The following is a 27,115-nucleotide window of genomic DNA, read 5'->3' as shown; positions in this document are numbered from 1 at the left end:
TTGTCATGCTGAAAAATTACTTTGATATGACAAACGTATCTCTCCTCGTATTGCGGCCGTTTTTCCTTCATTTCTCGGCTCAAACGCATCAATTGTAGTCAATAGCAATCTCCTGTAATGGTTTTGTTGGGTTTAAGGAGCTCATAATACACTACACCCAGCGGATCATGGTGCAGATCAGAGATGATGATGATGTCATGTGATGACAGAGCATGGTCACTGGTCTCCACGAGAATTCTATGTACTTCAGCTGCAATTTAAAAAAAAAATAGTAGTGAAGTCGAATTCCCCGCAAATACTCTTTTTGGCATGAAATTGAAAAGCATGAAACACTTTGGCGGAATAACATATACATCATCATTACCTTTCTGCACCTAATGGTGCACAGGGCACTGCATTGGTACACCAATCACAGCGTATCTTGATTATTGTTGTTACATGAAGGTAAGATGACCGGTCTTACGCTTCAGGTACCTGTCCAGGGACTATGAAATATTCTGGAGTGAAAACACCATTTTAAATAAGTATTATCAACCATTTCGGGAATCGAACCTGACATTTGTACATTGGTGATTTATATCTGTACCGTAGAGGATACAGGCCACTTTTGTCATAAAACTGTTTTTTTAAGTTAAAATAAAAATCTGAAATCCACATCATTTTAGTGCAAAAACAGCAGTAAGTCCCAGATACGCTATTTTAATATGTACTATCATAAAAAAAATAAGTTTGTAAGTGAAAGTTCTTTATGGAAGTTTATTGTAATTTATTAAAGAAATAAAAGACGAGTGATACTTTAATCCACACATTCGGAATATCCTCTACGTTTTTCAGAAATCTTAATTGACAGCAATCAAACTCATGAGGGATGGGACAGTAAAAATAATATATAAAATACTTAAACTCATTACAATAACATTATATCAACCTTGTTAATGATCCCTAAAACAAAAACAATTTAATTTAATTTACTGTCGTATAATTTTGAATTCTCTATCTTTCCCTCTGTTATGTATAAATAAATACATTGAACTTCATAATAAAGATACCAGTGTCGAAAATGTCGCGAAAGCGATGAAATCGGTCCCTGGATATTCCGAATTTGTGGATTGAAGTATCACTCATCTTTTATTTCCATAATAAATGTACTATTATTATGAAAAATCATTATTTTACTTTGAAAGTTCTCTATAGGTTGAAATTATATAATTTGGTTCATAAGTTATGATGTTTTGGAAATCACAAAATTTTGTTTCCTGAATATTTTGTTCAATGTGACTCCCGTTGTTTATTCTTAGTACAGATATTGGTTTTGCTTATTAATTGTGATTTATATCTTACTTTGTTTGGCTTAGTATTTTTTATCTTCTCTGTAGGAAGAAATTTGAAAAATCAAGATAATATATTATATTGATCATATTTATTAAAATAATTGAGAAGGGACAAAATACAATAAATAATTGTTTTAAGGCACACATTTTAGTAGTTGACTTTATTTATAATAATTTGTAACCATTTAGTATTTTCCACAGGTAACAACATATTTATATAAAAGTATTTAGGTATCAACATAAAAATAGTATTGTAAGTCATTTTTATAATTTGAAATTTTCAAAAATAAACCTTATGAAGGGAAGACTAGCTTATTTGACAACCTCTTATTGCAATTAAACTACTTAAATCATTTTAAAGATTCACACTTTCGCTAGAAATCAATAAAGTAGGTAGATACACATAAATATTGTCAATTGTAAAAATAAAAAATAAAATTTTGGCATACGTTGGAAAGGATATTGTCACTTAAGCGGCAACATGACCTATCTCATTTTTTTCACTTTACAGGAAAGACAAAAAACTTAATAAGATATACGTCATGCTGTATAGAAAATTTTGATATGTCATGTTAATATGAGTCGATTTGTGGCGCCTCTAGTGGGATTTGTCAAAACTGGGAATGCAGGTCGATTCAGAAGGCTACAAAGCTTTTTTCATACTTATCTCAATCTGGTAAAAACATGGCATTGGTCGTGTTGCCGCTTAAGCGACAATATGTAAGAAATCAAAACACACCAGTTAAGAAAAATGACAAATATGTTCGTAATACCCATCACCCTATTAATATACATAGACGCACTGAGCCCTCAAAAATTTATGACAAATATATCTGATGCCCAAACGCTCAGTGATTTCCAAAGCGTATTTAGTCATTCTTTGACCGCCAGCTAGGTGTGACGTGAGCTCGATGTTTGGAATTGATATCAAAATACTCGCAAAAGCGCGTAAAAACCGTTCAGATCTCGGAGTAATAATTCGCTAGAGAAGACTTTTAGCTCTATTGCAAAAAACAAATGCATTCCAAATTTTTGGTTTGGTTTGCGCTTGCAATTCTCGATCTGAGTACCTACAGTCCGTTGTATTCCTGTAAACTGTAGCTAAAATCGTGCTTGATAATCATATAATGGTTTTTATCCGTATGGGTGACTCTATTAGCCAGTGGCAAATTATTACTCTAAGGTTTGGATAAACATAGCAAAAAGGAGGGTGTAATTTTTCATCGGGAAGTATTTGTTTATGAGTAATCAACAAAACTTAAAATAATTAATATTTAACTATAAGTATTATTTATTTAAAATGTCAAACTACGCCTAGCGGGACACAACTGAAGCTTTTCTTTCTAACAGGGGTGCACTGGTAGGAATACGGTTTTAAAAATATAATAAATGTGAGTTAATATTATTTTAGCATTCCCCGGCATCCAGAAAAATAAATAAATGGATAGAAATTAAAGGGAAAGGATTTGATTGGGATCCATCAAAAACTAATGTTGTTTCAAAACATTTAAATACGGTCGGCCTCGTGGTGTAAAAGTCAGCGCGGTTGCCTCCCATGCAAGAGGTCTTGGGTTCGATTCCCGACATGGTTGATATGAAATATTTATTTGAAAAAGTGTTTTTATACTAGAATATTTCATTGTCCCTGGACTGGTACCTGAAGCGTAAGACTGATCATCTTACCTTCACGTAACAATTTTTTTAATCAAGATACGCTGCAATTGGTGTACCAATGCAGTCCCCTATGCACCATTAAGCGCGGAAAGGGAATGATGATGATGATGAAATACAAACTTTTTTATAGACCGAAAACGAGTTTCCAGTTTTTGCAGTATGTGCTTTCTCGTAGAATGCAGCCCTGCTTCAAATAAACAAACTCTGTAACTATGGGTACCTTTTTTGTGTCACTATTTTATTAGGAATATTTTCACTGAGGTATAATTGAACAGAGATGATGCTTCATGGAACAATATTTTGAAATAATGTTCCGAAAAATAAGCGTTGTCGCGTGAACAATGTTGTGCAAAATGCGTAGAAGAGTAAAAAAGACCAACTGTCTATGCCAGTTTACTGTGAATTCTAAGCTGTATAATGCGCATTTTTATGCCTCTTCAATTTTACTGACTACAAGTTAGGTTCCGGAACATAGGTTGAATGGAATACAAGATGGGTGCTTAGTGGTACATTTAGTGTATATATATATCAATAGTGAGTATTAATAGGTCGATGGTATTAATAGGTCATTATGTATTGGAATACATAGACTTTAAAAACAAAGGTATAATATTCAAAAATGCAAGTCAAAGTAACAATAATGAATATGACACACTTTGAATTTGACACTTGTCATAATGGCGAGTTTTGGAATAACAAAATAAACTTAATTTAAAGAAACAAGAGTTAATTTTAGCCTCATTAAATAAATATTATTAATCCTAGAAACACTGTAAATAAATATTACAATAACAATAAATTAACTGACTTTAAAGTGTCATAAATGAAGCTTGCAGTAGTAAAATAATTACATAGCAGGAATGACGTATAATTAAATAGGCACTCTAGAAAGCTAGGCTTGAAGAAAATGGCATTTCTATTTGTGGGCAATTGCTTTCCATACCTTCATTCTCAAATGGACTTTGTCATGATCAGACGTGATGCTACACAGAAAATATGCCACCGTGTTAGTGTTAATGATTAAATGCTTAATAATCTGTAACTGTGAAAAACAGAACAGATATCGTCAGCGTACTGATAAAACCCTCTAAATGCATTTTCACCTATACTGGGAAAAATCAATTTGAATGTTTGTTTCAACAAAAGTCTTTTCAACATATTATGGACATGATACAACTAATGAAACCATTTTTATCATCGGTGGCGCTACAGCCCGTTGCGGCGCTTCTCCAGTTTGTCAGGCCAATTGCTCTAATGTCACTTTCCACATTATCCAGCCATCTTAATTAATTAATTATTAACTAATTTTGGTCTGACTCTGCTTCGCCTGCCTTCCGAAGTGGAAGTTATTTTAATGAATTGTGCAATGTTGGGTTCGCCATATAGTGCCTCTAATTTACGATTAAACTGTCTCTTCCACACACCGTTTTGGTTGACAGCGCCAAATATCTTCCTTAATATTTTTCTTTCAAACATTAATACCATATTTTCATCTCCATTATTCATAACCCAGCATTCGGCACCATATGCAATGACCGGTCTGAGGAGAATTTTGTAAATAATGGTCTTAGTTTTTCTAGAGAGCAATTTGGATCCCAGGTGTTCAAACAAGCCATAATAAATTACACCGGGTAAAATACTAACAATGTGTAAATGTCCTAAAAAAACAAAACACGACACTGGCTAGAACACCCCAGTAGCGCCGTGAAAAAGCCAAAAAAAAAAAGAAGTAGAATAAAACAAGTGTTTTTAATTTTTGGTTTAACAACAAATACGTGACGGACGGTTTCGGTTTGCGCTTGCAATTCTCGACCTAAGTACCTACGGCCCGTTGTATTGCTGCAAACTGTAGCCGTGATTGATAATCATAGAATGGTTTTTGTCAGTAAGGCTATAAGCAGGTGGCGTGTTATTACTCTAAGGTTTTATCAGTATACTAACAATATACAGTTTCATTCATAAATACAATCTAATTTATAGAACAAGTACGTAGATAAGTTCTATTTCAAAGTACATTAAACAAAATTGACAGCTTGCAGCTAACTTTTTTTCTATGGTAACGAGTTACATAGAAGTAAATATGAACTATGGAAATATATGTATCTCTTTTTTATATGAATGATTGCATGTGTATGGCGATTGGCTATCTTGTTTGTTGAGGGCAATGCAATATTTGTTATATTAGATTAAATATTATGTAATAACAGGTCTATTTATTATACGTCAGTGAATAGCATAAATAAATAAATATATGTATTCTATACATTTGTATTAAAGATAAAGTGGAATAAAAAAAACATATATAAAATAAATTACTAAAATAATTTGGAATGCTGCATACACACATAAATGATTTTAATATAATTAAAAGTAGTTTTTAAATAAGGATATCTAAAATATATCATTTTAGCATATAAGTAATTTACAAAAATGACAACATTAAATATAATATTTTTTGGTTATAAAAATATGTTCACTACCCTGATGATGAGTGTCAAAACACAAAACATTAGAAAAAAGCCTTCACTTTTACACAATGAATGCCTTTCGACAACAAAAATTTCACAAATAACTGAACAATAAAAATATTGAATTATGTAGGAAGTATAAAAATGTGTTCTTTTCGGATAAAAAAGCTGATTTAGTTAAAATGATGAAATCAAGTTTCAAAACGAGTAATATATAACTCTAATTTATTTTTATAGGTAATTAATTAACAGTATTAGAAATTTTCAAATGCTTTTCATGTAAAATCACAGGATCCTCGTCTTATTGATTAAAAGAATTATTATTTAATAATATGAAACAGCACCGATTATTTCAATGACCACAAAAATATATAATTAAAACCAAAATATGCCAATAGGTTTTTTTTTAATGAGTTTCATAAAATGCAACTTTTCTTGCCTAGATGCACTAAAAATGAATAAATTTATCCAAGTGTTTAACCATAGTTTTTAAACAACATTTTAAAGAGTAAAATATACAATAAAATTACGCTTTAAATTTTTTAGTAATTATTAATATTTTTTTAGACCAGTAAAACATAATTTATTAAAAGTCTTAATTTAAACTGAAAATAAATAGTTGCATGTCACATTTAAATTAAAGGAAGTAATGATTTATACAAAATGTGGTAAAAAAGACTTACCACAGAGTGAAAAATATTTTTTATATTAAAGTATACAATTTATTTGAGTTGATCACAAAAGAAAAAAAAAATACACACGTAGGTAGCTGAAAAAACAAATAATAATGTGAATCTGTCGAACGGCGAAAATATTTCAAATGATCAAAGAAAATAGTCTTTGGAAAATAAGATTAAAATAAAATGTTCCGTTATCATATCTTAAAATATTTTCAGAAACGCAAATCACTTGGTCATCAAGTTACATTACACATTTATACCCGTACTATCTACCATTAACTACATCGAGATTTTTACTTTTTGGAGTGCAATTTTTACAGATACTTTGTCAAACTGTCATTTTATGGCCAATTTGATAGTACGGAGACGACACTTGGATAAGGAAATGCAATTTTGCATAAATTTGTAAGTGAATAAATAAAATAAATTACCCAGTATTCTTACATAAACAACATAGGTGTTAAATTGATAAAACATATTACTCTATGGTACAATCAAACACTCTCTTGGCAACATTAAAAAAAAAAAACAAAGTTTTTAGAAACTAATGAGAGAGTATAAAAAACATTAAGAGTTCTATTTTTAAAACCAATTACTTTCCATGTAAAAAAATAATCATTGATTGGATTAGTTTACATAATATTAAAAATACTTGTAGCATGTTGTTTAATATATTTTTTTGCCTAGATCAATTTGCCAAAATAATCATCTTAATACTATGTATTTTATGAAATGGATTTTCATAACAGATTGAATGTTAAATGTATAAAAAATATTATTTTTTAAAGTTAACAAGAAACGAACACGTCTAAAAATCTAATATTGTATTTGACATCACATTGTAAAATTTATTTAGAAAAAATAATATCATTCATACTTCCAGTCACCATAAATACAGGAAGTTTTCAATGGATATAATAAGATAACATATTTAAAATGATTTAGGTATGTGTATATATTTTCAAACCAAACTGGAATGTAATTATAATATATGTTTTACATACATACTATTGCTCATATTTTTAAAATACACAAAATTATGCCAGTTGTTTGGCAAAATTATGAAAGACAGTATTTTGTAAAAAAATAAAGTAAAAGAAAATACTGATTAAAAATATTTTAAATTGTAATTTTAACTATGTTTTTCTATGTGTAAAATATTGAATAATTATGTTTTTTAAAGTACTAACTAACATCATGTTAGTAAAAATATGTGAAATTTTGTTCCAAAACCGAAAGATGCTAAGCACCATCACATTGGTAATTAAATTACTATAAAACTATATGATATCAAAATAATCAAATCACTAAATTTTATTAAATATTTGTATATCGACTCTTACATGTCTACCGGTTTCGAGACATACCCGTCTCTTTGTCAGGACACCAATTAAACCAAATTGCAAAGTTGGTGCAAATCAAATGAGTTAAAATCTTACATACAAATAATAAAGGGTAAATAATGTGGAAATATTTTGAGTTTGAACAGCTGTTGAGCAGAGTTTGAGTTTAAAGAACAATGTTCTTTTGATCAATAATCAAACAACCTTTCAATATAGCCCATTATACGATGTCCCATTGTAATGGCCACCCTATACCTATTAAACTCACGCCCCTCCCTCTTTTTTCAACTATTTCTCCCACAACATAAAATATTTTCATAACCTAAGCAGTGCAAGTAAGGGTTGCTTATTAAAATGCATGTCAAGTTGGTTTAATACTTTTGTGCAACAACTATGGTCGAAGGTGTGTAGTGGGTTTTGTATGTTGGTTTAATGGTGTCCTGACAAAGAAACGGGTATGTCCCGAAACTGGTATACATAGAAAAGTCGATAAGTGGTTATTTACAAATATTTAATGACATTTTGTAAAATGTTTGATCACAAAGTTAATGCTTTGAATATTAATAATAATCAAATCACTTCTAAATTTGTCACATAAATTTTCAAAGAAGAATAATTTGATCACAAGGCATACTAAAACTAAATAACACAATTTATATATTACAAGTAACAATTCAAAATGATTTTAAGATTGGATGACATTCATTTTGTCGACTCATTGCATTGTTTCTGTGCAGAAACACTTGGAAAATATGTATTTAGAGAAACTGAAACACCCGATTGTCAACAATTCAAAGTTCTTAGAAATTATCAACATTTGGAAGTACTTATTTGAACAGTTTTTGTCAGGTAAATTATTTAAGAATCAGAATTATCTAAATACATGATTGATTGGAAAAATTAACAGTAAATTTTGACAAACAAATTCTCACTTTCTTTAATTGTATCAGTTTTGCTGCTATATGTTGCCAGTGTAAACAAATTCTTCATTTTAAAACATTATTTGAGGAAAATAAAATTTATTATAGTAAATGAAACATATTTTAATATTACAAATTGTTACTATGCAAAGAAAGTGCGATGATTTGATGTTATCAAATGTTAAAATAAAGTGAAATGTCATTTTAGGTGGGATTTTCATAAGAAGAATATCTTATATAATTAGGTAATATTTCAACAGACAATGAGATGTGTTTTTCAACGTTGTTAAAGGATCATCCAATGATATTTGAGTAATTTGATCTTGAAATATTAAATGGTTCGTATAGAATTTGGGAAAGTTAAATTAACATCACATTATGGAGATCTTTCAACAAATGTTAAAGAACACAAAATTGGAAGATCAAGATTATGTAATATGCATTTAGACAACATTAACCTAAAGTGAATTCACTTAGTATTATAAACTCATCTACATATATTAATGAAAAATATTGTTTTAACTTTCAAAGGTTTATAATAAAATACAGAGATATTTTTCATAGGATTCGAGATATTTTAGTGGATACAAATATAATTAAATATTATTCTGCGAATGTGATTTAAACATACATCTCAGAATTGATTTAATTAGAGGAAGATAAATGCAAAAGATTTTATTAGAGTACAATATAACAATGTGAAGAGCTTCCAAACAACATCTGTGAAAGTATCACAGGAGCGATTTAGTGTTTTAAATGATAAATTATATTAGTTATATTAATTTTTTAATTATTGCTAAACTTTATTAGATATACGACTTATAATAGCATTGCTAACACTTCCCTTGTGGGGCATCGAATCTTTAAATGCGTAATATTTATTTATTCTCATTCGCATCTGGAAATATTTCCAATTCTATTTCATGAAATAAATTCCTTTAAACGGAAATAATTATAACTACCCAAGTGAAAGCTGGATTTCCACTCAACAAAAATGTTTATATTTTTTTATAAATCACATAAAACAGCCAAGTACTGTAGATTTGTTTATATTTTATCTGTGCATTTATCCTTTTACCTACTTTAATATTGGAAAATAAATACAAAAAGCTGAGTTTAAGTTATAAAATAAAAATCTTCCGAATAAATAAACACACAGCTACCATCAAGCAACTTTAGTTTTTAATAAACTAGTTACGAAAGATACAAACATTTGATGCTTACCTCCAAATAATAATGTAAAATGTTACTACATATCACAATTCTACATGAGAGCAGATTAAAATATGTATTCTATAAGAGGTAATATAGAATACAGGGGCCATGATTACTCTCAATTTAAAAGTATCATTATAAGAGCAACAAAAAAATCTTAAAAGAACAATGGATGGTTCCAGTAATGATTTCAAATTCCATAGAAGTGTTGGATCAATTCATTTGCGGAATACTGCTTAACATTGTGGGTTTCAATAGTGAAAATTCTGTAAGGGTCTAAGACACATTGAATAGATTCTTATATCAATATTTTGATATTGTATGAATTTGATAAATGAGGAAGTTCAGTGGTTTCGTTAAATTTGTTAATAGACTATTAAACTAAGACAAAAAATAAATATTTTTATTTTTATGTATCATATTATCATCGCTATGATTTTTTGAAATTACATGGCTCGTGTTACATTATTGATTACATGATATTTAAAAGAACCAGTCAAAACGCACTAAATGTTGAAAAACATCTGGAAACCGGAATCTATCACAAAGCTATAATTGATTCATCATCATTCCCTTTCCACACCTGATGGTGCATAGGGCACTGCATTGGTACACCAATCGCAGCGCATCTTGATCATTTTTGTTACAAGAAGGTAAGATGATCAGTCTTACGCTTCAGGTACCAGTCCAGGGACAGTGAAATATTCTAGTGTGAAAACACCCTTTGAAATAAATATTTCATATCAACCCTGTCGGGAATCGAACTATATACTTGATTGGTTATTGTTAACGTAAACCTGTGACATTTCAAAGTGGTTAAGTTTTAATAATTTTTTCATCCGTTTTTGAGAAACTTCACAGTACAATTAAATGCTCTAATTTTTACCGCATGCAAAAACATTTTGCATATTCAATTTCCTGTAGCACTGAACTTCCTCATCGGCCACATACCAAATTAAACATTTGATATTTAAAGCTAAGCTGAACGAGGGCAGCAAATCAATACAATAATAAATTAGCATATTTTTGTATTAAAGCAATGTCTATAGAGAGGAGCGTTTCCTGAATTTTCTAAGTAGGAAGTATAAAATGTTTTAACTGTAAATGCCTAAATTTAAATGCATCACGATGCCATTTATTTTTACTAGCAAATCACTGCATCAGCGAAACACCTGTATTTGTCTAATTTTGGAAATAACATATAATACTTATTTGTCCATTTTAAAAGTAGTTTATAAAATACGCAATTTAATAGAATACCGAATAAAAACATTGTACCTTTAAAGTGCAACAGGCACATTGAAGGATATTAAACAAATAACATTATACATAATGTCCCTGTCATATTATAAACAATAGTGTTTCTATAACGCAATGTAATAAATATTGTACTAATTTTACAATCTGATAAATATTCATCCTGATGTTTTTATTGTAATATTACAATACATTAATTTGGTTTGTTTGTTGTTCTGAGTTTTTTACTTTAATAGCGATCTAATAAATAAGAAGTTAGTCATTTCTAGAGGTAGTTTATTAATCATTTTTCTTGGTTGGCAAGTATCCAAAGTTGAGGCGTAATTGTTCGAGAAATACAAACGTGAGTATTGTATGAGGAGCCAGGCGTACAAAGGCCGGGACATATCCCTTAAAGAAGCTCATCGGCCCTTCTTTGGCGGTGCTGATGATGAGAGCTTTCACTCCCTTGGAGTCGCTGGCGTTCATAGCGCGGGTCTTCAGAACGTCCATAGGTTGAGTCATGGTGGTGGCAATTGCACCCTGGAAAATTTAAGAGAAGTTAAAGCAGTGGTTCCTGGATAATGTAAGAGAAGTTAGCGATGGATATTGTTCCCAGGAAAATTCAAGTGGAGTTAAAGGGGTAGTTTTGTACGAGTAATGGAGTACCTATAGCCGGCGTCTCCGTTCAAGGCGAAAGGAAGGAATACAGTAATGTGTTTTGACTCTGCCCAGCCAAACAAATTTTGTAACTAAAATTAGTTTATAAAATTATAAAAAATAAAATTGTACATAAAAAACAATGTTTTTTCATTTTGATATGTAATGATAATGTTCCACAAAGCTAGTGCTTCAAACACAAAAAAAAAACAAAATGTTTTTATCAATTTTGCAAAATTTTGCTACGTATTTATATTTGAAAAAATATGTTATTTAGTTACCTTTAGAAAAAATTCTTAAAATATCATTTTCATTTAATGTAATGGCAAAGATTCTTACCTCACTTATGGGGGGATTCTATGTACGCTGATTTGTGGTGAAATCACAAAAATTTTGTACCTTTTCATTTTCAAGCTTGGGTGTTTAGTGCTGTAATGCAAAAAAAGTAAATAAAGAGACTTACGGCCATAAGACTGGAGACTACATGAAGAATGACATTATCTTCAAAGTGCGGCGTGTTGAGGAGGAATCCCTTGATCTGGTCGTAGCAGGAGAGTTGTCCTACCGTCATGAGAACTGCCCTGCCGACCGCCATAGTCGCTCCCGACCATAACCGCGCCACACCTTCCTCTGTCAGGACTCTGTACAACCCGTCCACGGCATGTTTGTAACTAAAAAAAACATTTATTTATTTTAAGCGGTGCTTTTTTTATAAAATGGTGCCGAGCTCACATTTTGTCAAGCTTTTTACTAAAGAAATTCAAATTTAAATGACAATTTAAGCAGTTTTTCCTACACCATTATGGGACTCACCCGGAAACCAACGTCCACTATCACTTGACCTATTAACATCTTAAGAACAGTGACAAATGATCAAAACATCCAAATACTGATTATCCAGCACGGATATCAAATTGCTGACAGAAAGGGAAATAGAAGATGACCTCGTTTTACCACAACTTGTTTCCCATTTCCCATTTCCCATTTTTCTTTTTTACAATTTTTTTTACGAATGGTCAAAAACTTTAAAAGAGGAATGCAAGCACTTCTTTTTTTTCATTTTTTATAAAATAAATATTGGCACTCTTATAATTTACCCAAATAAATAAATTTTGGTGGCCATTTTCAATGAGTTGTAAATAAATCTTTATTAGAAAATTGAAATAAAGTCGGAGTAGAGTGGGGTTCGAACTTTGGATATCTGATCCATGAGTCCGTGACATTGGCCACGGGACCACCACCCAATTCAGGACTACAACCCGATTCTTCAATTTATCGTCAAAAATTTTAGATTAAATCTTTAAAAAAATAAAACTTACTTTCGCCTTTGTTCTTTTGGAAGCTTGACATCATTCTGCATGCGAACATTCACGAGATCTGCAGGAGTGCCAACAAACCCACCAGCTGCTCCTCCGAGAGCTGCCAACATCACAGATAAAGACGGGGATAGTGGAGCACCCTGAGAAAAAAAATGTAAGAAAATTATCAAACTATTAACTATAAAAGTAGACACGTCAAAATAATCAGGGTAAGGGTAAGATAAGGGATAAGGGTATAATCTGTATAATCTGTCAGCCAACTTAGTTAACTGGTTCTAAAATAGCCGGAATGTGCATTTATAATATATGCAGTCAAACTTGGTTATTACGAAGAGGATGGGACTGACCGAATTTTCGGAGTATAAATAAGCGTTATTCGTAATACCAGAGAAAGTGTTAAAAATATATATATCTATCGCCATTGACAAATAAATATACGTAATATAATTCATACATATTTTTTTATAAAAACTGCTAGGGAAAATTATAATGTATCAATGCTTACAAACACATCCACTACACGAAGACATTATAATACAATTAGAATCTAGTTGGACACACTTTTCTGTCAATCCCCTTTTTTCATAAAATTTTAAAATTCAACATTTTTTCATGTCTGTGATGTTTATTTCAAATGCAGATAAATAAACATTCTGATTTTTTCACAATGCGGACACTGTGGATAAAGACAGAGAGAACTTTGAATACACTTCCACATTTTTCACGCCATGTTCTATTTCACTAATAATAATTGCCAATTTTTCACAAATTGAGAGACACTTCCTCTTGTCAGTAAACAAGTTTATAATTCAAGTGTTAATTTTTAACTGATCTGCTCTAGAACTGATCTGACATTACCCACTCGTAAGTTTTATTATCCATTGACCATAGAAAATCTGAAAACATTGTAAAATCCCCGAAACAAACGTATCATTCATAAACTACAAAAGAAGTTGTAAATTATAATGATTCGCCGAACTGGCACTTACTGGGTATAGCTTGGATTTTTTATAATTTACACCATATGTGTGATACTTTGTCAATGTCGGTGAAAACACCAATTAGGTACCTGCTGAGACACTTACATTGTCATAAACATAATCCGATCCCGACGCCCGGTGGTATCAGTCATTCAAGTTAGTTGCCCATTTTATTACTTTTAGGTTCTTATTTTATAATATTATGTTTTTGGACAATTAAGGAATTTTAGCAAAATTGTTGCCAATATTTTTGTTCAGCATGTCCGAGAAGTAAGCTTGTCATAACAGTGAATAAATGTATGAAGAAAACCATCAACTAAAATGTTAATGAGCGTTTTGTCTTTTCTTTTTTTTTTCTTAAAAAAAGAGAATACTCGAGTTCTTATTATTTGCTCAAATATTTAAATTTTGGACCATTTCCTGAAAGTTGTAAATAACTTGTGCTGGAAAAATGGAAATCGGGTTGTGGTAGATTGGGATTTGAACCTTGGACCTTTGGCCCGAGAGTCCACAATACTACCACGGGACCACAACCCGGTTCAATTACATCCGAGATCTAACTATTTACTATTTCGTGATCAGTATAACCAAGTTTGACTGTATTTGAACATCTACATATTATATAAACGCATACTGATATGAGCACATTAAATTAAGCTGAGATCATTGAAAATACTGATAAAAAATTCATAAAAACTCTTATATTTCATGTATAAAATAAATCAAATCAAATTGAGGTACATTTACATGTACTTGAATTTTATTGTACAAAAAACAAATAAGATGTGCTTCGTGTTTATCTGAGCATCATTATCTAAATGTAAGTATCGTACCCGAGTATTTGAGAAACATCAAACAACATATGGCAAAAAAACCACCTACCGAAAACTGCTTTTTACCAATAAAAACAAAAAAAGGCCATTTGAAAATTCACACTATAAAAACGATGCAGTAAAGTTAGGTTGAAAAATAATTGCACAGAAAATCGTGTTAGCTTAATGCGTCAAAAAATATTTAGATAAATTATTAGTGGCTACTTTATTAGAGATAAGAATGCTGTGGTTAAATTTTCGTAGCACAGGTTACTAGAAGTTACTATGAAAGTATGTTTTTTAATTGTACGGTACAGTAAAAAGTAATACTAATTAACCAATGCCATTTATCTTAATCATTTGTATTATAAGGGTCAGATATTGGAAACATCACTTTGCATCATTCCAACAGAAGCAATATTACTGATGATTGTACTGTTAATTTCTTATGGATAGTTAGGTATACAGCCATTGAATTTTTTTTAATTTCATGAGAAATAAATGCAGGAACTTACGTAAAAACACCCGAAAATGCCTTTATGCTTCATGCGCCTGTTACAGACATTTTACTAAGAAATCTTTTCATCATTTTAAATAAAATAAGTAAAATAATGCTCTAAATGCATTAAAACCACTTAAAAGTAATTGAATTTTCACTGTAATTAAATCAAAATTTGGGAATATTTCGAAATGCGGGAGTTGCTTGTCTCCATTGAAATTAATAATAAAGTAATCACGCACGGCGTCCTAAATAAATAGAAGCAATATATTAATTTATTTGTCAGTTCAGATAAACATTTTGAGATGGACGCATGTCAGCTTTAATTTATATATTTTTTTTAATATAAGGCAGGATGTGGGACTGTGTGAGCACATAAAATACCTAGCATTGGCAGCCAGCTGGTTTATGCCTTGAGCCTCAATATGTCTCTTCGGAAGATGAAAGCTTTTGATTCTAGTTACAAACTGATTAGAAGAAATTGCCTTTTGACATTAATCCCGCAAATGAGCATATAATACTACCACTACATACGAGTCTCTTCTGACAGACATTCCTAGCTTCTTCCACATTCATACATCTATGCCCTCTGGTTATGTCTATTTTTTATGTAACCAGACCTAAGATTTTGGTTTATCTGATCATGCCATGTCTTTCTTTGTCGTCCTCGTTCTACATCACCATTCATTCTTGCCATGTTTAACCATTCTTTCATAATTTCTTCATTCTATATGACAAAATCGCCTTAGTGTCCCTTTCTTAATTATACCTGTTTCAAATTTGTACTCTCGCCTGATTCCATCATACATAACCCCGCCAAACATTGATTTCCCACACATACGTCTAGATCAAATTTTGAAGGCGTTCTCTCTTTCATTCTTCCTCTGCAAATCTTCGCAAATATAAATTGTGCAAAAAGACAAGTGGATAGTAAATATACTCATATAATAGATAATTGAAACTATCATTAAGATGATTTTTTAAAAAAATGGCATTATTTAAATACTGTTATATACTGGTCATTAGTGAAGCAATTTTCATTGCAGTTACTGTGTATAATGCGACCAAAGACATCATTTAAAGACGTAAATGCATTTACACAATACCAGTAGCTATATTATTTTAGTACACATTTCCATGAACTCTGCTAGGTGATTCATGCTATTTCATAATAATGACAAATGACAGTTTCAATTATGGATTAATTAGGAACTCACATTATTTTTCTGTGTAAAGTGCTGCTTGGTTACATCGTATATTCCAAATCTAACCATAGAATAGGAGAGCTGACGGAGAAGGGATGCAGATATTCCATTGTAGAATGCCAAAACACCTGAGAAAAAGTTATCAACTTAGTAATTTTCTATTTACATATACTAAAGTATAACAAAAAAATGCATAAGGTGATCAAATTTATTAATAACACTTATCTACGTATGTACGTGTGTATACAATATAAGCAGAGTGGAACGAATTCAAAATGTTATCATATATACAGTTAATAAACATACAATATCTTGTTGATAACAAAACACATTAATAATTATTGAGGAGTGATTTTTCAAGAGGTCATACATTTATGTAACTTTATATTTCTTGGTCACTTTTAAGAAACGCCTGAAACATATATTCTTAGAACCCTTACCTCCCCTCATTTTTGTTTATTGATTAATTTTTATTCCTTTTCTTTCCTGGGTCCGTATTCTAATAAGAAGTTTAAATTGATCTATAAAGTAAAATTAGGTTTTGCGTATAAAAAACAAAATATTTTAACATTGTTTTTTTCTAAACATGTTCAATTACAGGTTACCGACAAAGATACTTTTTTAGATTTTCATAAAAATATTCACATTTTTGTACATAGATATCGATGTTAGTTTATACTGTCTCGATATGTAGCAATGAAGACAGCGTTCGTAATCGCAGCGCTGGATCCTCTTTCTCTCTCCTTCCAGACCCATTACGTTTGATGATGATTACCTGATCATCATGACCTGTAGCTCAATTACAAATGACTATCAACGTGCTAATAAGCGACGTGATATCAATTTCTCACCATGGATGTTTATCGTATTCGCGATCACAATGGAACATCCGTGAACACCTAATATTAAATGTCAAAATATTTACGTTTTGCTACGAATAATCCTGCTGCACAATCGCATATTTTAACTTCACCGGTGTAAATATGGAAAATATTCCAAAACTGATATTCTTATTTATTTATTTCTTATTGATCATGCTATTTATTGCATTTAGCCGGCAGTTGGCAAGCCAAATGTCAAGAAAAGTAGTCGCCATAGTAATTGTTTGTAATTTAATTTTCACTTTTTTGTATTAGATACTCCTTACTATTTTGTAAATACAATATATTGTATTGTATTGTAAACGACAATTTTTTGCCAATGAACTGTATTTATTTACGAGGAAAACAAAAAACCACCATCTTTGGACTGACGATGATAGCTGGCATAAACTACACTATGTAAAATTTACCTTGATTTTTGACAATATTGACTGTTAAAGTTGCGAGAGACACTTTAGCACCCTGTTGAGTTTGGAGCTGGACTTTCAGGAGGTCGAGGGGATGCGTGCAGCAAGCGGCACCAGCCGATGCGAGGCCTCCAAAGTACCAACGAGATATCCTTTTCCCTTCTCCTGACATATTTGCAATTGCTTCAAGTTACCCTGATATAATAATAAATAATAAATACATCAGTTAGTTGGCTAACACAGCATAAGTTGAGGCGAAAAAACACATCAAAGGCTATAACAATACAAGACCGGCGACATGGCGCAGTTGGTCAGACAGCCAACTGTGAAACTGTAAAAATTTTATTCTCGACAGTTGCAAGAAAAAAATCCAAGAAAGGTTATTTTCTCAATGAGGTATTACAGTGCTCTTGGAAATTGGATACAAAAATGTTTTCTTACGAGCAGTAAAAATTAGAGCATTAGATTGTATGGCGTATTTTCTCAAAAATGTATAAAAAATTAATAAAAAGTATTTTAAGAAAAATGAACTATGTCACAAGTTTTTTCTGAATCAACCAATGATAGTGTTGATCAGTTTTATGGACTTTTTTTCACTTCGCAGTACTTTCGGATACTTATCCTACCTATAATACTTTTTTCATTTGTGCGAGGAAGTTCAGTGGTTTTTTTTTTTTAATATTGACTAACAATATTTTGAGAAAATCACAAAAAACTGATACACTTAAAGCTTCAACTTTTTTTTGTATTTCAAATTTTTATTATAACCAGTTAATAGTTTATAGGTAAGAAACAGTAGTTAAATAATTAATTTAATTTTGGAGATTTTCAACTTTGTAAAACTCAAGTGGGGGTTTCCATATTTGCAACAGACCCAATAATTTGAAAGTCACAAATAAAGCCGTTTTTTGAACTGACAATGTTATAATATTATTGTAAACAATTGTATTCTGAATAAGTTTTCAATTCACATTTAACTTTTTTAAATTTTGGATTTTGACGGGATTGCAAGTAATACCCTCGTTTATGAATCAGTGGGAAATGAATTATAAACATATATTAAAAATAGAACTCCAATATAACTTACTTCTCACACAAAAAACGAACACATTCATACAATTTGATATAAAGAACCTTGATAAATTTGACTGATTATACAAAAGTATAATAAATTTATGATTCGTAGTTCCACAAAAACGAATACCATTAAAACCAGATGCACCTATTAATGAGTTTAATTGCTTGTCAACATAAAACAAGAGCTAAATTATGTTTTTGAAATCGCGAACTGCGGCCGAATTCTGACTTTGACTGTGACATAATAAGATCAAGGTTGATATTTTCACTGTCATGCTTCGTTATCATTTACTTAATAAACTCACAAGCTCTGCCTCCAGTGAGATATCTATCTCAAGTCGTTTAATTAATTTTATGTCTCATTTTATAAAAATGTAAAATACGAACACGCATCCGAGCGCAACGATGGCATTTCTAATGTCAAATGAACGATGACAGTAGAATTACGTCAGTTGGAAGTGTCAAATTATGAGAAACACATGTTCGAATGTTTGAAAAGAAATTTTAAATTGCTAAATTAACTGAAATCCTTACCGAGCCTGAAAACCAGCCGTAAAACACAAGGTAAATTTTATAAATGATAAAACATATCACACTTTAACGACGTAATCTTTCTTTAAAGATCAATCAATATCTTCGTAAGATTAACCACGAATTGTTATCGGGATTACTGGACGCTATCGAACAATGAACGAGTTAAATTATCACAGAAAAGTGCTTCGATTGTTACATACCGTTTCATGAAACTACTGCATGCTGACTGATTCTTATAACTTATAATTTCGCACTGTAACTTGTGACTGCCGCGGTTGTATGTAGACGTAGGAAATTAGGAAATGCGAAAATAGTCGGACGCGGACACAAGTTGAACGTTTCGCGTCAACCGCGCTGGTGACCTTGTGAAGCAATATTACTTGCGTACAAGTACAAACGCAAACCGACTAGAACTTTGTATTTGGAGTTAATTTAGGATTCGGTGAAATTCATTATTCCTGTTTTGTTTTAATGTATTTGAATAATTAAGCATAGTCATCCAAAATTCGGTTTGTTTAGTTATTGTGCCTAGTTTTTACAATACCTACATGCTACAAACAAAACCTAATCTATATGTATTTACATTTACGCCCAATGGGCATTTTTAAGGACATATTTATACATAGAAAATTACTATAAAGGAAAGTAGAAGGACACAATGGTATATATTAGACTTGGTGGGAGTGGAAGCGGGAGAGAGGTGTTTATAATTGAATTAGATTAAGTGATCGTTTGAAAGAAGACAACTTGTTATCAAAGAAATCAAGACTGGTATGTTTGTTGGCAGACCTAAGAATTCTGGGCATAGGGGAATGAAAACCATAGTTAGTTCTATGGTTATCCGTATGAAAGAGTAAGTTAGGTCTGAGGTTTCTAGTTGGGATATTTAATTTGATTAAGCTCAGTAGTTCAGGCGCATCAAAGAGTGAGTTGAGAATTTTAAATATGACTAGAAGGTCGGATTTATTTCGACGGTCTTGAAGAGAAGATATATTTAAGCTAGTTTCTAACTCATTATACGTATATTGGTCTCTGGATAAGCCCAATATCCAGCCTATCTTTCTCAAAATTCGATGTTGAACTGATTCAATATTTTTGATGTGAACATCATAATATGGAGACCAGTTAACAGAGGAATACTCTAGAGGTGGGCGAACTAGGGAACAGATGAGAGTTTTAAGGGTATTGCTATTTTTGAAGTCAGTTGTGGTTCTGTTAATAAATCCAAGGAGTTTTAAGGATTTATTGATAACATGTTGTAGTCGTATATGATTGGAATTTCCAGATGAAAAAATCTCATAACCTTGCACTTACTTAAGTTGCGATGTAGATTATTGGATGAGCACCAGGTGCTAAAAGACAGTAAATCAGATTGTATTGGTGAACAATCGGAAGGGCTGTCAACCTAAAGATAAGATATTTTATTTCTTATTTCCTGACAATTCCAGTTTTCGTTATCGGTATGTATGCACTAGATGCAGCAGTAAGCACCCGACTTATTTTCCATTCAATATAGGTTCCGGAGCTTATCTTGTATTTGGCGGGAGATAGTGTTTTTCCTTGTATACGTGTATGTATGTAAGTAAATGAGAAGCCACGTGAAAGGGCGCCATGTACAGCTTTGAATTCAGAGCAAGCGGCATAAACAGTTAGTCATTTTTACTCCACTACGCGTTTTGCACGGCAATGTTGTTTGGAGCACAATTTCAAATTTGCATTATAAGAAGCGTCATCTCTATTTTATTATACCTATGTGGATTCCATCTTATATTAGTTTTTATAGGAACACATTGTAATATTTTATAAGCAATCATGTAACATACCTTTTCTACTTGTCTTTTGATTATTAGGTAATATAAAATTGATGTTAGAGAATATCATACAAAAACATTTATTATTTTCAGAATAGATGTCATTATCTTAATTTGCTCTACCAATTTATAAAAACTAACAGAGTGTTTTATTTGCCCTAGAAGTTAACATTCTGCAGACAGGGATTTGGATATTTTTCTAGAGTAGAGTTCTACTCAACCGAGCAACTTATTTTGTGAATGCTTTAGTAGTGAATGTTTTTAATGTAAAGATGATTAGATTTAATTAAATTTAACGGAGTTTTGTTGTATAGATTGTGTGTATTCAAATGAAAGATTAACTTACATATTAAATTGAATTTATTACTAATTTTAATATCTTACTTAGCTATAACAGATGTTCGAACACGGTAATATGAAATATAGACATTGAATGAGTTGAGTTTACGAAACTATTGAGTGTCAGTTGCGACGTTGTGCTTGAAGTCTAGTACCAGCGCTTAGTGGAGAAAGTCTGGCTTAGCTCGTTTCCGTTTTGTAGCAGCTGGTGGCATGTTACGTTGGTGATTGTGGACACCTTGTCTCTGGTGTTGCCAGAGGTGTCCATACCTTCATATGTATCAATAGTTTGTACTTTTTATTACTATTCAAAGCCATTTACTATTAGGCAGCAAACCAATAAAAATAATTTGCTTTTGCCTCTGGTTTAATATTAATATTTAATTGCTCTTGCTTATAAAATAAAGGTCTAGCGGGTTATTCCTTACAAAAAACAAACAATTAGACTCAAATTAAATGTAGTGCCCTTGTTTCTTAAAAATGCTGCTTTTAAAAAATCAATATTATATGAAGAGCTGGTAATCATTTCGCCATTTGCTATCAAAATGGTGTGATTCAAATTCTCAATTTTTTTTATTCCTTTCAATAAAAAGTTTTGAGAAACCACAAATAAGCAAGCACTATGAATCTATAATGTAACAATACTTTTAAAAAATGCAAAAATTTGCCTGGAAGTATGAGTTTTAGTTTTTTAGCTGTCCCGTAAAATTAAGTACGCCAGCTTCTCACTTACTGAATTAAATTTTGATGACCTACATTTCGATGCCTAAAAGCGAGTCTCTATTGTTGTTTTATTTAAACGTAAACTGAAATACAGCAACAATGCGACAAAAGCATGAAAAAATATAATAATTTGAAAATTATAATACGGTGACCATAATTATTAGCATTGTACTTTAAGAGAATGCGTGGTCTGACCTTTCTTCGTACAAACCTATTCCTGTATTTTCTCCCTGAATTACGGCACTAGAGCGATGATTTTTTACACACCATTGCCTTGTCCCTATTGTTTTTTTTTAACAAATAGTATTTTATAGGTGCTAGAACCATCCAAAAACCCTTAAAAGCGCCTAGTTTTATCTATCATCTTCGAACATACTCTTTACAAATATAACTTACTAACTAATAGTTTATCTATGTCTAACTTAAAAATTAAAGTGACCAACATATTTTTATCAAAAAGAGCAAATCAAGTTCAGAAGATTGGGTTGGAATAGTTATAATTTGATTGATTAATGTATTTTGTTATTGTATAATTTCTTTAAAATATGTATGTATTTCAACTTATTTATAATGTGTATAGTACGAGTATATTCATCATACTCGATTTTAAAATATTTTTATTTTTAAGCACTCTTTATACCACTAAATGGCAGAAATGCCGTAAATAAATAAATAACTATTTTGAATAACACAAAAAGTGCCGACAGAAAATTTATTTCTGGCACTATTTATTAAGAAAAAACCTTTCAGTTTTGTTGTAGGGAAAACAGGAGTACAAATCCTTGATTTTGTTGATTTTAATTAGGCATAATCAGTCCAACGTGCAGTCTTTTTCGCACAGTATTTGGGAAGGCATCTGCGATAAAATTTAAATTATTCTTTAAATAATTTATCTAAAAATACTTGTGGACTCTGTACGAGTAATAAATAACCTGTAATGTTTGAGTTTGTATGACCGTTTCATGTTGTTTACGGCACAATATAAATTACCTTTGTAAATACACAGCATAATTCTGTGAATTGATTTCATGTGACCTCCGTTTTATGTTTTCAATAAATGTGATGTTTCCATTCTGTTGTTTGAGTAAGTAACATAAATTATTTCAACATGGCCTCCTCTTAAATGAAGTAAAGTTGGACGTATGTATTTTAAAAGTCATCTCATAGTGTAAATCAGTTTTTTTTATTGTTTTTGTGCACTAAAAATTTATTTTTTGAATAAATTATTTACAACTTTTTTTTTGTTATTTTAAGTAGGTACTTGATTTTTTTTTGTTCATATTTATTTAAGCCCAAGTTTTTAAAGTATCAGGCTATTTGGTAGGGGCCGAGTGCTTTCACATACTTAGGTAAAACCAATGATCCACCGAAGATGTGGCTTCTTTTGTGATATAAAGCATCACATTAAAATGGGGGCTAGATTTCTAACCGTCCGTGCACTCCACAGCTGCAAGATGTGTTGTAATCTAGCTCCCGTATAATTATTAAAATTTAACAAATTAAGAAATGGGGAACTAGAATCTCAACCGCCTATGCGATGTTTATTGTCCTGCGCCCTTGAAATGATTTTCACAAAAATGGCGCCATGTAAATTATTTTAAATAAATAAATTCACATAAAATGTGTTAAGGTTCTTCATCGTCTGTAATGCAGAACATCAAGAAGCATCAGAGAGATTCATTCTAACGAGGTGTTTATTCAATCTGCAGTGCCTTGTAAGGGTCCTAGTGATAACCTTCACTTGGTTTCGGATCAATTTTATTAGTTAATGATTTTGATAAAATTATAAATTAAGGCATAAGAAAACTTCTTAGTATTTATTTATTTATTCATATTTTTCGCTTACAAACTATAAATTAATAATAAAAATAATGTGACCTCACTGGGGTTTCCCGTGCCGAGGACACTTAACAATTTAGTTTTTTTTTATTACATTTGAGAATAAACAAAGAAGACTCACTTAAAAAACAAACATAATTAACAAATATTCAGACAGTTTTAAAAACAAGGTATTTATATACATCTATATTATTTATATTACAAAACACACAATGAAAACAACAAAAACCTAACATAAGCCATACAGTTGTGGAGCAGTTGATTCAGCATTGGTATGGGCGAATGAGACAATCCATTTTACTTCTACCTAGCTCCACTATCCATTTTTTTATAGCCTTTTTAAACATTTTCTCATTACTAATTGCTTTAATAGATAGTGGAAGTAGGTTATAGATTTTAATTGAATAATACTCAAAATCCCTTTGTCTGAAAGTGGTATTAGTTTGTATTTGTTTAAGTTGTTTATGTGTTGAGGATCTAGTGATTATATTATTTGTATGTGATGTATTGTGGGGGTATAGTTTTACTTTTCTATTATTTTGACCAACGAGCGCTTTCGCCTAAGTTGGCATTTTCAAGACTGGTAAATTGCAATTGCAATAAACATACAATAAATTATCAAAATGAATTTTTTCATTCCATAAACAAATGCGTTATCTAGGTACGTATCTTAATTTTTTTTTGTTATTTATCTATAGGTATGTAAACTTCCCTGTCATGAAATCAAAGTATTGTGCTAATTTAACCTGTTAAAATGTGTATTTCCCACTCTGTTGTATTTCGCCATGTGTTCTTTTCCCACCTTTTAAATAATAAATACTTAATCCCAATTTCGGTCCGATAACTCCCAAAAACTAGTTGTAAATATTTATGTTTTCTGTCCCCTGTTAAAATATATATTTGATCTCCTTATCTCCAAAATATGTTAGAAATAGTGTAAAAGCTGTAAATGTTATAAACACCAGTCTTTAAGATGCCTACTTAGGCGAAAGCGCTCGTTGGTCAAAATAATAAAAAAGTAAAACTAAACCAAGAAGTTTTATTGAAAACTTTATGTATAATTGTATCAAAATCATTAACTCTGGAGTTTTATCAAGAAATATCATCAAAAAACATCAATATAATTTTTAGGTCAAAAACCAACCTTTGTGCACCATAGCCCTAATATTTTCACATAACACCTGTCTTACTAACATTGTTTTGGAATTAAATAAATATAAAAAAGGTTATGTTCATATTTCATTAAAACAAACTTTAATTGGCATCCTGCATAATTTTAATTTATGACACATTGGTCATTTAACCTTTTTACTGTGAATATAGAGAAGAGAGTTGACAGTAATTCATATGAAATTATTCCCAACCTAGCTGTATGATATTTCATGGGTTTCAACAGTATTGAATTTCAACCAAGTGATTGTATTACCATCTATGGGTAACTTTAAAGCCTATTTTAATACTTGATCTGATCGTGATATTAATTATTTACAGAATGGCGTCCGATGTACTGGCAGCTCTTGATTTGGACAAGGAGAGCATGGCAGGAACCATTTTCCTAATCAAAGAAATATCTGGTTCAGAATCGCACTTTGTTAATAGTTGTTTAATTGCAAAACAATTAAAGGAGCAAGGTGCTGTGTGCTTAGTGACAATACACAATGCATTTCAGCACTACCATAACATAGGATTAAAATTAGGTTACAATCTCGAAAAGTTAAAAGAAGTGGAGATTGTCAAAAGTGTTGATTGCTTGGAAATCATTTGCGACACGCTTGTTCAGCCCGAAGACAAAAAGACTGGATTTACAAACAACAAAATGTCAATTGAAGACTTGTGTAAAATAATTGAAGATTCTGTTCTCTGTTTGTTGTCAAAACATTCTTCAGCATGTTTGATTATTGATGATTTAACCGGATTATTGGAGCTTGGCTACACTTTATACGAAGTTAACACTTTTGTCCAACAATGTAAATCTTTAGTCGCCAACGACAAGAGTAGTTTTGTCGTTGGAGTCCATGTTATATCAGAGACAGACCCGAGCCATATTCTTTCAGGACTTGTCTCTCACATGTCTGATGTTATATGTGAAGTTTCAGGCTTTAAAACCGGCAGAAGTAGAGATGTGTCAGGGACTATTTCTGTATTACGTCCATGGAACAATGTTTGTAATAGTTTAGTCAAACTTAACAATTATCACTATAAACTCTTTGACAGAGGGATCAAAGTATTTGCAGCTGGAACCCAACAATAAATTTCTTATGTACATATATATGTATAATATACTACATAATAAATTATATTATAGCAAAAAAATGTTTTTTATACACAATAGGATTACTATTTTGAATAAACAAATTAACTAGTACATTTAATTTTTATTTGCCTGTAAGCTGTATTTCTATGCTATTATTTGTTTAATAATTGATAAATTAAGTGAACACAATTAAATTTGAACAAATTTAAAATTCAAAATTTATCCAGCGGTCATAATCTCTGTAAATGCCTAGACTTGCATATCCCTCCCTAAAATGCTCTCCATCTCTGTTGTAAAATGTTGATATTGATAAGTCCTTAGGAGGTGAAATTCAGCCCTTATCTATCAACATTTTGACAAATTAAGAATCAAATAGGGTTGTGGTCCCCCGTGACTTGTGTCTCGGACTCACTGCTCAAAGGTCTGTGGTTCGAATTCCACTCTACCCCAACTTTATTCCCATTTTCTAATAGTGAGAAATATTTGGGTAAATCATAAGAACGTAAATATTTCTTTAAAAAAAGTATTATTGATATGGCCTTAGGATATGGCTTTATCATGTTCTTGCTTATTTATCAGTGTTAACCAATTTCTAACAAGTTGGGCACTTTGGGATGGCACCTTCATACTTACTTTGCATAACAAAATTAAAAAATATAAATAAAATAAAAATAAAAAATAAGTATTTTCTACCCATTAAAATACTAATACATAGATGCGCCCTATAGAGTAAAATATTATAAAAAGGAGTCGGACGAAAACGTACCCATAGTTACTGAGTTTGTTTATTTACACCAGGGCTGCATTCAACGAGCATACATATGCTACCAAAAATTGGAGATACTCATTTTTAGTACATAAAAAAAGTTTATATTTGAATGCAAACAATCAACCATAGAATTATAATA

General features: G+C 31.0%; 2 protein-coding genes across 5 annotated transcripts; one reads left to right on the top strand and one right to left on the bottom strand.

Moving 5' to 3' along the window:
• Positions 1 to 1,477: 1,477 nt before the first annotated feature.
• On the bottom strand, positions 1,478 to 22,585 carry Dic1 (Dicarboxylate carrier 1). 4 transcript variants are annotated; one of them, XM_088236943.1, is made up of 6 exons: positions 19,442 to 22,585; positions 17,634 to 17,825; positions 16,355 to 16,470; positions 12,847 to 12,986; positions 11,991 to 12,198; positions 1,478 to 11,410 (listed from the first exon to the last, which is right to left on the bottom strand). In XM_088236943.1, exons 2-6 carry the CDS (start codon positions 17,800 to 17,802, stop codon positions 11,168 to 11,170), a joined length of 876 nt encoding a protein of 291 aa, XP_088093069.1. In that variant the 5' UTR covers positions 17,803 to 17,825; positions 19,442 to 22,585; the 3' UTR covers positions 1,478 to 11,167. The 4 variants fall into 4 exon arrangements, with proteins under 4 accessions (XP_088093069.1, XP_088093068.1, XP_088093070.1 ...); XM_088236942.1 differs by lacking the exon at positions 19,442 to 22,585 and adding an exon at positions 19,013 to 19,117; XM_088236944.1 differs by lacking the exon at positions 19,442 to 22,585 and adding an exon at positions 18,718 to 18,995 and having other exon boundaries at positions 17,685 to 17,825.
• Positions 19,114 to 26,317, top strand: Elp6 (Elongator complex protein 6). Its single transcript, XM_088236945.1, has 2 exons — positions 19,114 to 19,271; positions 25,445 to 26,317. Exon 2 carries the CDS (start codon positions 25,446 to 25,448, stop codon positions 26,202 to 26,204), a length of 759 nt encoding a protein of 252 aa, XP_088093071.1. The 5' UTR covers positions 19,114 to 19,271; position 25,445; the 3' UTR covers positions 26,205 to 26,317.
• The last annotated feature ends 798 nt before the right edge of the window (positions 26,318 to 27,115 follow it).

The sequence above is a fragment of the Micrasema longulum genome, unplaced genomic scaffold (assembly GCF_059751315.1).
Source record: "Micrasema longulum isolate JH-2025_06_02 unplaced genomic scaffold, ASM5975131v1 h1tg001623l, whole genome shotgun sequence".
Lineage (NCBI taxonomy): Eukaryota > Metazoa > Arthropoda > Insecta > Trichoptera > Brachycentridae > Micrasema > Micrasema longulum.
This window is presented reverse-complemented; position numbering and strand designations above follow the sequence as displayed.